This window comes from Aquarana catesbeiana, linkage group LG10, assembly GCF_042186555.1.
Source record: "Aquarana catesbeiana isolate 2022-GZ linkage group LG10, ASM4218655v1, whole genome shotgun sequence".
NCBI classification, from domain to species: Eukaryota; Metazoa; Chordata; class Amphibia; order Anura; family Ranidae; genus Aquarana; species Aquarana catesbeiana.
The window spans coordinates 243,260,317-243,273,908 of record NC_133333.1 but is presented as its reverse complement, the minus strand read 5'-3'; the positions used below and the strand labels follow the sequence as shown (position 1 = coordinate 243,273,908).

General features: G+C 40.3%; 1 protein-coding gene across 1 annotated transcript in view; it reads right to left on the bottom strand.

Moving 5' to 3' along the window:
• The window catches only part of UBE4B (ubiquitination factor E4B), a 117,812-nt gene that overhangs the window by 31,188 nt on the left and 73,032 nt on the right, over positions 1-13,592 (bottom strand). Inside the window, exons 7-9 of the mRNA XM_073603541.1 lie at positions 11,721-12,095; positions 8,242-8,355; positions 2,034-2,160 (exon numbers count right to left, since the gene is read on the bottom strand). Coding sequence (XP_073459642.1) covers positions 2,034-2,160; positions 8,242-8,355; positions 11,721-12,095 — 616 coding nt within the window. The remainder of the gene's footprint in view (positions 1-2,033; positions 2,161-8,241; positions 8,356-11,720; positions 12,096-13,592) is intronic.

The window sequence follows — 13,592 nt, the reverse complement described above, 5'->3', positions numbered from 1 at the left end:
AGTGTCACTAGTATAGCGACAGTGCATATTTTTAGCACTGATCACTGTATTAGTGTCACTGATTCCCACAAAGTGTCAAAAGTGTCAGTTCCTGTCTGATTGTTCGCTGCAATATTGCAGTGCCGCTACAAGTCGCCGATTGCTGCCATTATTAGTAAAATTCCAGTATACATCCCATAGTAGACGCAATAAATTTTGCGCAAACCACTCAATATTGGCTTATTGGGATTTTGTTTACCAAAACTATGTAGCAGAATACATATTGGCCTAAACTGATTTTTTTTTTTTTTTTTTTATTGGATGTGTTTTATAACAGAAAGTAAAAAAGTGTGTTTTTTTTCAAAATTGTCAGTCTGTTTTTGTTAATAGCACAAAAAATAAAAAAAAAAACGCAGAGGTGATCAAATAAGTATACATGCTAAGTATCACTCAGTATGTATACTTAAAACCAATGTATACAAGTCATTTATGGCTATTTTGTGGTTTTAAAAAAAAGAGTTGTAAAAAAATAAAAATTAAGGAATTTGAATACTTGAATTACCCCTCTTGCTGACCAGGCTATTTTTTGCGATACGGCACTGCATAACTTTAACTGACAATTGCACGGTCGGGCGACACTGTACCCAAATAAAATTTATGCCCCCTTTCTCCCACAAATAGAGCTTTCTTTTAGTGGCATTTGATCACCTCTGCAAAATAAATAAATATATATATATTTTTTTTTTTACTTTCCGCTATAAAACATATCCAATAAAAAAATTGCTATATGTTTTTAAATAATAAAAAAAAAAAAATCCCAATAAGCGTATATTGATTGGCAAGCGCAAAAGTTATAGCGTCTACAAACTATGGGATTTAAAAAAAAATTTACTAGTAATGGCAGCGATCAGTGACTTCTAGCGGGACTGCGATATTGCGGCGGACAAAATCAGATACTGACACTTGTCACACTAATACAGTGATCAGTGCTAAAAAATATGCACTACCGCTGTACTGACACTGACTGGGAAGGGGTTATCAGGGGCGATTAAAGGGTCAACTGTGTGCCTATCTTGTGATTCAGTGTAGTGGGGGAGGGGTTTTGACTAGTGGAAGGCATGGATCGGTGTTCCTGCTTTACAGGAACACAGGATCCATGCTTTCTGTACTCACAGAAGGACAATTTGCCTTGTTAACATTGCCATTCTGCCTGTGTATCGAAGCATCGGCGGGTGCCGGGATTAAGTCCACCGTACCTGCTGATCAGCTCCCGCTGTGTATAAACACAGCGCGAGCAGGCCGCTGGCGGTGCGCGTCCCAGACCCGGAAGTGTCAGATAAACGTACTAGGCAAGGGATCTGGCGCAGAGCATGTACGGTGGGCAGTCCGCGAGTGGTTAAAGATGTAATATTTTAACAAATTATTTGGTTTGGCGGTTTTCTGTGCAAAACAAAATTTTTTATTTTTATGTTATGTTTATTTTTTCACTTTAAATTCATTTTTACATGTTGTAGCCAAGTCCCATGTGTATGTTAAGGGTTTTTTGCTTGTATGTTCTGAAGTTCTTTTTAATACTATAATGTTTTTAATTTTTTCTTAATATTTTAGAGCACCAAGCACTTTATATAAGATTTTGGACTATATATTATTTTCATGTGTTTGTCACTCACTGATATGGATTTAAGACTGTAAGCACTGTATTGTTATTTGATTTATGAGTGGTTTAGCACTTTGTGGACAGCAGCTGCAGTGGTTTGAAATTATTTATTGTTTATTAAGTTACTTCACACAGCGCGAGTATCTAAATATACACACAAGGGGCGGGCTCGCCGAGTGACGCCAGTGGAGGACAACACAGAGGGAGACAGCCTCAGGAAAAGAGCGGCTTTTTTTGTTTTTAGCGGGTAACTGGCGTCGAGGATGAAGACGGCAGCGCCGAGGATGAAGACGGCAGCGCCGAGGATGAAGACCAGTGTGAAAGTACCCCAAGTACACTTTATCTACGATAATATTTTATGTGCAGAACACTTAGCTGGCTTGGAATGGATTCTCACCTTTGGTGCTTTCCTCTCCTCTATTCCCACTCTGTCAAAGCATTCAATGAGGTAGTTAAGCATCTCTGTCTCTTTGCAAGCTTCAATTGTGAAATGATCGCCGCATGACTCCGTACTGCTAGTTCCACTGTAAAACAGAATATACTTTTTAGGTTATTTCCAAATTCCCAGAATCCTCCGTCCCATCATGGGCACCAAGAGAGCTCACACTGAGCGGTCAGCAAATATGAGCGATTGTCACACCTTCACACGGTTAGTCACCAAAACACAGGCAGAAAATCAAATCGTTATAGTCAATATAAGCAGCACAACTCTAAAAAGCAAATTGAATGAAAGCCTTGTAACTTCATCACATTTCAGAAGGTAGAGCTCCAGATCAGTATAAGAAGCTGAAAAACAATGTGCAGTCCATCATGATGGATTTAAAGTAAACTTGTGGTGAAACGTATAGAGCCCCCCCCCCGCTAACCCCTCCATTTGAAAAGGTCAACTCCCTGGCTGTCATGTTGATCCCAAGGCTTCAATATTTTCACGAGTAACTAATTTGAATAAAGTTAGCTCTGATTTCACCCTGGTTGTCCTGATCCATACACTTGCTTTATTACAACATCATAAAATAATAAAGCCAGGGACAGCCAGGCAACTAGAAACCTTTAGGATGTCATTTATGACAAAACGATCGTAGGGACAGCCACGTACACAAGCTGCAGTGCATGCATGACCGCTGTTTGCGGTCATGCATGCACCGCAGCGTGTGTACGTGGATGCCTCTATGATCGTTTCGTCATAAATGACGTCATAAAGGTTGCTAGTTGCCTGGCTGTCTCTGGCTTCATTATTTTATGACATTAAAGTAAAGCAAGTTTATGGTCAGGGAACTGATTCGTTTAAATTGCGATACGTTCTCAGCCTGAACTTTACACTTTTATGCAAGTGTACTACTTATTAAATCAGATGCACAGACAATATCACACTATGTGGAGTGTTTTGTTTCATATACATTCTGACACTGAGGTCTCCCAATAACAAGCCCTGATCAGCTGTGAACCTTCTGGTGTATACTATCCAAGGCTACTGGATTAAAACTTCCGGACTTCCTTCTCAGTGGATCACAGATCCAGTCAAGCTGGAGTCGCTGGTTTTCTGGTAAGCCTCCATTTTGTTGTGGTGATGGGTATCATGCTGGCAGGTGTCTGATCGTCATTTCCAATACACTTTTCCACCATGGGACTTTCTTTGATGAAATTCAGCTCTATATGAACCTTTTCTTTTTGCACATAATTGCATCCTCTCACATGCGATGTAATATTGCATATGCGTTTTAGAATGTATTCACAGTTTTTATGCAATTTTTATTGTTTTCTTATATTGCTCATATATTATTGATTGCACTTTAGTATATCTATTTGGATGTTTGCACATATCACGTGCATTGTGTTGTATGCAGGAATTGCATTTTACTTATCTAGCATTGAACTTTTATCTATACATTATTATTTGTGCCTGGTATCTGGGTTATAGTGCACAGCTGCTCATTGTAATATTTTATTTTATTTTCCAAGCGCGGATATATTTTCACATTAACCTTTATACCCAGTATGGACAACCATTACACATTTAGGGGTACCTTCATGGAACTATTCAAAATTATACTGTCTGTAGCTAGTTTAATATTATCATGAAGGAGGCTTAAAGTGGTTGTAAACCCTTGTATATATCCACAGAAGTGACTATCCTAAGGCGATACACAGAAATGAAACAAATCCTCCTACACAAGTTGTACGCATTTAGCTGCAGTCTTTTCTTCTCCACATCTGTTCAAAATCCATCATTTATAAACTTCAGGTATTCGCGCCTACACCATTTTCCATATTACACCATTTACACTTTTAAGTGCGTTGAGAGATCATGAACGCTTTGATCCGATCCTTTAGTGGTGGATATCGTTTTTTAGTGTCTATTGTAAGTTCCATATGCTTATGTAGCTTTATTGAAATATTGTATATTATACATTTGATTATGTATTATATGTATTTTTCTTTTTCCAGCAATCATACTCAAACTGCACCCCTCGAACCCCCGAGGAAGCCTTCAGAGTGAAACGCGTCGAAAGGGGGCATCCTTTCCCTTTTTTCTAAAATCCGCAATATCATATTCATTACCAGTGTGAACCGTCTCCATTGAGAGCTGGTCACACTCGCCTGTCATGTGAATTGGATACAGGGAAACCCACATCCAATTTGCATATGTGTGAACCCAGCCTTAGTGCTCTGGACTGAGACAAGTACACACTATAGAGGGATATGCTTTGTTCATATTTCATGTGAGGTTTACAACCACTTTAAGCAGTAAATATTCACTGATTGATATGGAATCATAAATGGCAAGAATTCTCAGTGTTTTCTTAACATGTATTTTTCTACCCCTCTATGTCTACAGCTGCCAGACTGCTGTCCTTTCACACACTGGTGGATTACTACAAGGGATTCTTGCAAGTTTATAGAGCGTCGGATGGTGCTCAGATTGTGCCTGCATATCCCATCAACCCCCCAACAGGGGCAGAGGACTTTCTAAAGCGTCTGAGCTTTGCATCTGTGCTGGTCAACAAGGCTGGCCCAATGTCATCTTTAAGAACCATTCCTTTGTGTGGACTTTTTACAAAGGACAAATGCTGGGCATTTCCGTTTTTCTATTCTACCAGCATTTCACATTAGCACCCATTAAGCAATATACTATGCAATATGCTTAAAAAAAATAAAACTAAAATTTGCGCAAGCTAAATAGAAAAGCGGCAAACAATATTTTGGTTATTATGCGCTATCAGCAGACTGTGTGGCTGAAGCAGTTCAGAAAATGTCACCTATTCACAAATGAATATGGGATTATGTGATGTATAACTGAATATAGTGCCTTTCAAGGAGGCATGGTGATGCAGGCCTATAGGAGGAATTTTGTAACCAACCAGTTCTTTTACCCACAATGGTAGCGCATGCAAGTCACATGGAAACCACTACATGGTTAACAAAATATTCAGAAGAGAGTTAAACACTTTCCAATAACTCCCAGAATGGGGTTGATCATCTATGGTGAACCTGGGATCTTATAGGCAACCTTGCTGAGACAAACTTGCAGCTAGGGGAGATGCTGCTATAGATACCCATTTAGTTTAAAGTGGTTGTTAACCCACAGGGTTAAATTTACATAATTCTCTCGGTTGATTCATGTCCCCCTGTGACTGCGCTTTATAAAAAAAAAAAAAAAATGCAGCTATATACTTATTTACAGAGCGCCGATCGGCGCTCACGCAACCTGCCACCTCTCAACCTGACAGCTGCAGTGGGTGGGGCTGAAGATCCCCCACTGACGTCAGTCAGGAGGGGAGGAGGAGAGAGGCGGCCCCACCCGCTGCAGCTGTCATGCAAGAGAGGAGAGCGGTCACGTGAGCGCTGGTCGGCGCTCTGTAAACCGTTATATGACTGCATTTTTTTTTTAAATAAAGCACAGTCACGGGGGGGGGCACATTACATGAATCAACCAAGAGAGGATAATGTAAATTTAACCCTAATTTGAGCAGGAGGGGAGGGGGAAGGCACGGACACACAGTGCTGACAGGCAGGGAAGGGAGGGGGAAGAGGATGGAGAGGAGAGACAGCGAAAGACGGAGGCATGTAAATGGACCACGGTGTCAGGGCTCAGCAGCCATTATAAACCGTGGTCAGTTTACAGGGGGGAGGGCAGAACCAGGCAGGATCAGCCAGGTATTTCAGGTGATACAGGGGGCCAAATGACACAGCACAAGCACTGTGCTGTATAACATGCTTTAAAGGAACAGGATCTATTTTTTTTTTTTAGGTTAACACACACCAAGCACGGGGGCTAAATCTCCTCATTTCAATTATTTCAGACAGGGGCTCAGGCTGCAGATACAGTCATGGCCAAAAATATTGGCACCCCTGCTTTTCTGTCAGATAATGCACCACTGTGCACAGAAAATTGTTGCACTTACAAATGTTTAGGCATTCTCAGGTTTATTTCTTTTGTTGGTATGACAAAAAAAAAAAATAAAAAAAAGGAGAAACAAAAAGCCAAATCTGACACATTCCATGCAAAACTCCAAAAACTGTCTGGACAAAATTATTGGCACCTTCTCAAAACTAAGTAATAAATTGCATTCCAGGTTTGCGATGCTCCTGTAGTTTTTAAATAAACTCACCTGTATCAATTAACATGTGCTGACAATATAAAAAACACACCAGCAACCAGTTAAAAAAATGGTGAAAATTTGACTCAACCTTTCTGTTGTGTGTGGCACATGGAGCATGGAGAAGAGAAAGAGCAGCAAATAATTGTCTGAGGATTTGAAAACAAAAATTGTGGAAAAGAATGGACAATCTTAAAGTGTAAGTTCACCTTTACAGAAAACTCTGTAAAGGTGAACTTACCCTTTAAGGTTACAAGTCCATCTCCAGAGATCTTCATGTTCCCGTGTCCACTGTGCGCAACATTGCCATTACGTTTACAGCCCATGGTACTGTAGCTAATCTCCTTGGACCAAAGATAAAAATTAATCAGATTGCAACAAAGGATTTTTCCAATGGTGGAGAATGAACCTTGATCAACTTCCAGACAAATTCAAGCTGACCTTCGGGCACAGGGTAGAACTGTGTCAGCTTGCACTATACATCGCCATCTGAACGAAAAGGGACGCTATGGTAGGAGACCCAGAAGGACCCCACTGCTGACACAGAAACATAAAAAAGCCAGATTGGGCGTCTGACAAAACTTGCCTGAGGAAGCCAGAATCTTTTTGGGAGAATGTCCTGTGGACAGACGAAACAAAATGACAGCTTTTTGGTAAAGCCCATCAGTCTGTTTTCAGAAAAAGAAATGAAGCCTTTAAAGAAAAGAATACAGTCTCTTAAGTCACAAGTGGTGGAGGTTCATGGGTGTTTTGAGGCTGCTTTAGGCAATAGATGTCTTGATCGTGTGAATGGCATTATTAAATCTGAAGGCTACCAAAGAATTCTGGGGAGCAATGTGCGGTCCGGTGTCAGAAATTTGGGTCTCCGTAGAGGTCATGGGTCCCACAGCAAGACAATGACCCAAAACACACGTCAAAAAGCACCCAGAATGTTTAAGACAAAGAGCTGGAGAGTACTGAACTGGCCAGCTATAAGTCCAGATCTAAATACCATAGAGCTCCTGTGGAGAGATCTCAAAAAAGCAGTAGGGAAGACGAAGCCTTCCAAACAGAGACCTGGAGCAGTTGGTGAAAGAAGAGTGGTCCAAAATTCCAGCAGAGAGGTGTAAGAAACTTATTGATGGTTACAGGAAGCGATTGATTTCAGTTATTTTTTCCAAGGGGCGTGCTATCAAATATTAAATTGAGGGTGCCAATAATTTTGTCTAATCCATTATTGAAGTTTTGTGTGGAATAGGTCAGATTTGGCTTTTTGTTTCTCCACTTTTTTTTTTTTTTTTTTGAGTCATACCAATGCAAACAAAAGAAATAAACACGAGAATGCCTAAACATTTGCAATAATTTTCTGGGCGAAGTAGTGCATTATGACAGAAATGCCGGGGTGCCAATATTTTTGGCCATGACTGTAACTGCCTTTGAACGTCAATAAAGCGAGGTGGTGGTTACACTATCTTTATCACGCTAAGAACATTTTCAGCAAGTACAGGAAATAACCGGTTGATCGTGCCAAAAAAAATGCAGTGTCCTCGTCACTTCCTGTGAGTTGAATTGAAAGAGGGAATGTTATTTTTCTTCTGTAAACGAATATTCCTTCCATCTCCCACAAAACAAAGATGAAAAGAGGAAAACATTTTTACAAGCACAACCATGGCTCCCTCCATAGATACAATGGAGACTTGAGTGTAGCCACCCAGAGTAAGGAAGGGTGTGATTCAAAGAATCACCCAGTGAAAATAAAGGCAAACTAGTCTGAAAAAAGAAAAATAATTGCAGCTATCACATTAAGGATTAGTAAACTGCAAAATACACTTAAATGTGCTTCAATCCCTAGAAAACCATGCTCTGAACAAATGTGAGTTTTGCCCTTTGCTCAAAAGCCTATCTAAGCCTAAAGATTACTTCTGATTGTGAAAGAGAATGCCACAATGCCCTGCCCAAACACAGCAACTGGTATCTGTGATTGTTAGTGAGTGCGCGGACACTCAAGCATGCCATACTGATCTGTACCTGGACCCAAACTGCACATTAGAAAAATCCTCTTCATTGCCGTCATCATCACTGCTGTCCTCGGCCTCCTCAGCGTGGGAGAGGAAGAGGAGGGACAGCGGACTGTCGTGTGCACTGGCATGATGTAAACACACAGGTAATGAGTGGGTGAGAGTACAGGGCATCTCGACACACACACACACACACACACACACACTAAGCTTAACCACATTGCATGCTGTTTAATGCAGAGAAAAGCTTTTTCCTCCTTACATGACAAAGGTATACATTAGAACTAAACGGAGGAGTCATTACAACTGGTAAGAAGTCAAGAATACAAAGTCACTAAAACAAACTGCTCAAAATAAAGATAGTCAGCAGATATTTTTCTATAATTTTCCTAGATCTAAAAGCTACTCTGCTTCTGGAATGTGTCCAGCTGCCACAAATGATTAATATTAACAAGGAAAGGCTGGATTTTAAGAATGGAGGAAGTCATGTCCCCGGTCTGTAGGAAATAGGCTGCATTCAAAGTGATGTTTCAAGGAATGGATTGTCTGCATTCTCAAAAAGGTCACCGGCCACTAATGAATGGAAAGGATACATTTTCAGTGATGTCACCGGTCTCCAAGGAATGGATATGCTGCATTTTCAAAAAAAGTCACTTGAAAAGAACACAGAGCTCCAATTACTGACAGAAAGACATATCAGCAGCTCTGAGCGTTTAAGGCTAAGCTCACCTTTTTTTTTTCTCTAAATTCCAGCTCCCCTGTGTACCAATATAGCATTAAACTACTTCTTTTGCTAAAAATTAAAAAATTATTTCTATTAATTCTACAGAGGATTACCTCACTCTCTTCATAGTGGTTTAAAAACACTGCTCAATTACTTCTGCCTTACTTCCTGGTCAGACTTTAGGTCATGACACAGGAAAGAGTTGACCAGTTGAGGGTAGACGATTCAGGGTGTGTGCTAATGAGATCATCTGGTCAACTCCTTCCTGTGTCATCACCTAAAATCTGAATAGCAAGTAAGACATTAAGTAATCGAGCAGTGTGTTTAAACAGCTATGAAGGGAGTGAGGTAAGCCTGTGTAGAATTAATGGAAATTGGTTTCATTTTTGCAAAATAAGTACATTAATGCTATATTGGTACAGAAAAAAAAAAAGGTGGCTTTTAAGGGATTTAAAGTGGAAGTAAAGCTTAAGGCAAGCCATAGCTGAGATTTTCTTTATTGAAACCACAAGTTGCAGGAAAGAAAAATCACCAGATTTGAAGGGGGTGATCACTAAGTTGATGGGGGAGATTATTTTACTTGTGACATGCCTTTACTTGCCATGCATTTGAGTATATTTGTTGCTTTTACGTTTAAATACATTTTATTATGTTATTGTGCTAGGTCGGTGTGCCCTTCTCTTATTATTGTTTTGAAGATCTGTCAGTGTATCGGCGTGCCCGTAGATCGTACGGGTAAGCAGATACAATCTGACAGGAAGACTCAATGCATCACCACAGCGCTCACAGCGCCGTGGTAGTTAATTGAGAACTACAAGCCGACAGCCGCGGTAGAAACATGTTTTAAAAACGGTTAGTGCTAGAATTTATTTCTACTTTAAGAGTAATAAGACAGTAAGGATAGGACACGGTTACAGCACAGATCAATTTGAATAAGCCAGTGTAAAGATCCGTGATATGTAATTGACAGTAACTCCTAAGAACCACTCAGCTAAGTATTTCAGGATCATATAGCAAAACTACAGAATAAAACCAAATTGTTTAATCCACAGATCTCTGGCTGTAATTAATGGGTGTTTGCCACCCTAAGATACACAAGTGAGGACATTTTCTTTTTTTTTATCAGCCAGGGGTCTGGGTAGAAAGGCGCCACATCCCATAAACTAAATACATATCATGTACAGAATGGGGACTTTTAAGGTGCCAAAGATAATGTACTACATTATATTGTTAAAATTCAAATCACATTTTATTGGATACATTAAAAAAAGATACTTTTGTCTTTGTTAAAATAATTTTTTTTAAGATCACATGCGATCCAGGTATACAGTACAGCGGTAATTGCTCAACATGTTTCGACAAAGAATGGCTTCTTCAGGAGACTTTTTATTTTACTGTACAGGATGTTCACTGTAGACAAAAGAATACACATTTGGAAACAATATAGATTAACTACATTTTACCTAATCAAATTGTATTACAAAAACTTAAGAAAAAAGTATCTTTTTAATGTATTCAATAAAATTTTATATGAATTTTAACAATATGATGCAGTACATTAGCTTTGTCTAGCACCTTAAAAGTCCCCATTCCGTGGTTTTATTCTGTAGTTTTTTTCTTAAAAAATCTTGAAATATTTGATTAAGGTAAAACAATTTGATTAGGTATAAAATGTAGTTAATAGGGCCATATGGCCCCAGTCTATATTGTTTCTAAATGTGTATTCTTTTGTCTACAGTGAACATCTTGTACAGTAAAATAAAAATTCTCCTGAAGAAGCCATTCTTTGGCGAAACATGTTGAGCAATTACCGCTGTATACGTGGATCGCATGTGATCTTTAGTTGAAAAAAGTATTTTAACAAAGACAAAAAAGGTATCTTTTTAATGTATCCAATAAAATTTGATATGAATTTTAACAATATGATGTAGTACATTATCTTTGTCTGGCACTTTAAAAGTCGCCATTCCGTATAGCATGTATATCCCTGTAGAACCACAGTTCCCTAGTTTAGAAAATGACTGCGGGGTATCATATTTTTCTTATCAAAGCATATCAAAAGCCATTTTTTTTTACTTTATAGATTAGGTAAGGGTTAAATTCCATCAGGTTTTTTCCCTGTTATCTGTGTCCCACTGGGGAGAAGATCATTTGCATCCTGTCCTATAGACACAACAAAAAGCAAGTTTGAATAAGGGACATCCCCCTCCTCATTGGCACCCCTGGCAGATATTCTCTCTATTCCTGATCGGGTGTCAACTCAAAATTCTGGATTTTTTTCTCACTTACGGTCCCTTAGGATAATAGTCACCAGGATAGACAAAGAGTAAATCTTGCCATTGTGGACACAAACAATACAAGACCTGGCAGAGGTTCAAAACTGTCCCCACCATCTAAACCAGGGGTCTTCAAACTAGGGCCCTCCAGTTGTTCAGGAACTACAATTCCCATCATGCCTAGTCACATCTGTGAATGTCAGAGTTTTACAATGCCTCCTGGGACATGTAGTGCTGCAACAGCTGGAAGGCCGTAGTTTGAGGATCCCTGATCTAAACCTAAGTAAAAAAGCTTTGGCTTTAGATGCAGTTGAAGCTCAAAAGTATTTATTCATTATCTATTCATGCAGAGGTTAACCAGTTATAGCTGCTAATGACCACCAGGGGGCAGGCTTAGGGTTAGGATATAGCGAACATACTCCTCAAAGAAGTCACTAATGTAAGGGATACAAAGAGGTCATGCATGAGCAAACCGCACAGAGGGAATACCTAAGTGGCATCCGACTTTGTCTTGGGGACATTCTAGGAGATAACAGAGGCCTCTGTCTGGGTGAACTGCCTGGTATTGCCAGAGGGCTGCTGGGAAGGGCACGTGGGCTTGAAGACAGATGCAGGATAGGAAGACTGAATGTTCGAGGAGTGGAAGGAAAAGGCAATGGTCCTGAGGGTGATATTGCATTGGGACGATAGCGAGGAGAAGAGGAGTGAACTATAGATGGGCCACTTTGTGTGATGGGTGGGCTTGTGGACACGGTTTGCCCAATGCTGCTTGATGGCGTGCTAGAATCAGGAATGGTGGAAGGAGCAGCCATGCGGGCACCAGCGGCCAGACTGGTGGCAAGAACCGGACTAGTACCATAAAGACTGGATTAGAGAAAGAAAGGATCAAGGAAGAAGAAAATGTTAAAAACATAAAAACTTAAAAAAAAAAAAAACTCACAAACCAATATCTTTACAAAGACAACAAATATTCACAACTCTATATACCAATCTGATATACGCACCAACTTTTGCTAATTTTTCAGGCCAGTCATGTGATGCCGAGACAAAAGAAAAACAGGGGCGCACCAGCCTAGTGTATTAACTTTTATAAAAGGATTTATTTAAAAATGATTAAAAGAAACAACTCACAAGCAATGGATGGAAGAGGCACAATACGAAGTGTACCGACAGCCAGCATGCGACTATAGGATGAGCGATGCCTTCCAAAAATCGTAGAGAAATGCATACATATCACAACAGCTTACGCGTTTCGAAGGGAAAATCCCTTCTTCATCAGAGCTGGGCATAGCTCTGATGAAGAGCTCTGATGAAGAAGGGATTTTCCCTTCGAAACACGTAAGCTGTTGTGATATGTATGCATTTCTCTACGATTTTTGGAAGGCATCGCTCATCCTATAGTCGCATGCTGGCTGTCGGTACACTTCGTGTTGTGCCTCTTCCATCCATTGCTTGTGAGTTGTTTCTTTTAATCATTTTTAAATAAATCCTTTTATAAAAGTTAATACACTAGGCTGGTGCGCCCCTGTTTTTCTTTTGTCTCGGTTTGCACTAGGGTTTCCCGTCCTTGAGGGCAGCAAGGCCTGTGTTGACACATCTCTATATGGTGATCCACCTGTGCGCAGGAGTTTTTGTTTTCTGTTTGCTACAGGTCACATTCTCCAGTCCTTTGTGATGCACAGAGCCTTGGGGGCAAACATGATGTCCCTGCAGCTTGTGCACCATTACACAAGAAATGCAGAGCGCCATGCTGATCTCTCAATTATACCCTGCCCACAGTTTTCTCGACAGGACAATGCTGGTCCTCATTCAACCCAGAAGACTAAAGACATCTTGTGGTAGAAAAGAGATACTGCATTGGACAGCTCTATATTGAATAAGAGTATTGCAACCTGAGCTCACACTAGGAACAGCATTGTGAATCACACAGGAACCGCACCACATTCCTGTTAAATTCACATAGGATTCAGTGCAGTGCGATTTGAGCCCATTCATTTTTAATGGCTCAAATCCCACCGGAAAGCACCAAAGACGCGATGCAACAATTGTGGAGCCGCAGTGCAACCGAATCGCATGGTTTTGTACCATGCGATCCGGTGCCGGCCAACGCACTGCGTTTCCGAACTGCATTCGGGGTGTCATTAAGATTGCACTGACATCCGCTGCAGATCGCAAGGGTAATGCGTTTTGAATGTAGTGGTGTGGAGAGTTCGCACGAATTACGGCGTTCACCTAGCCAAAGGCTTGTTTCACACAGGCTTCAGCTTGTATAAGAGCAGTGTGAACTTCAAGCTTTGACAAAGCATTTGCAGAGCTTTCAGCAAGTTTTGTTGAAGCCTTTAAAGTACCATTCTTCACTAG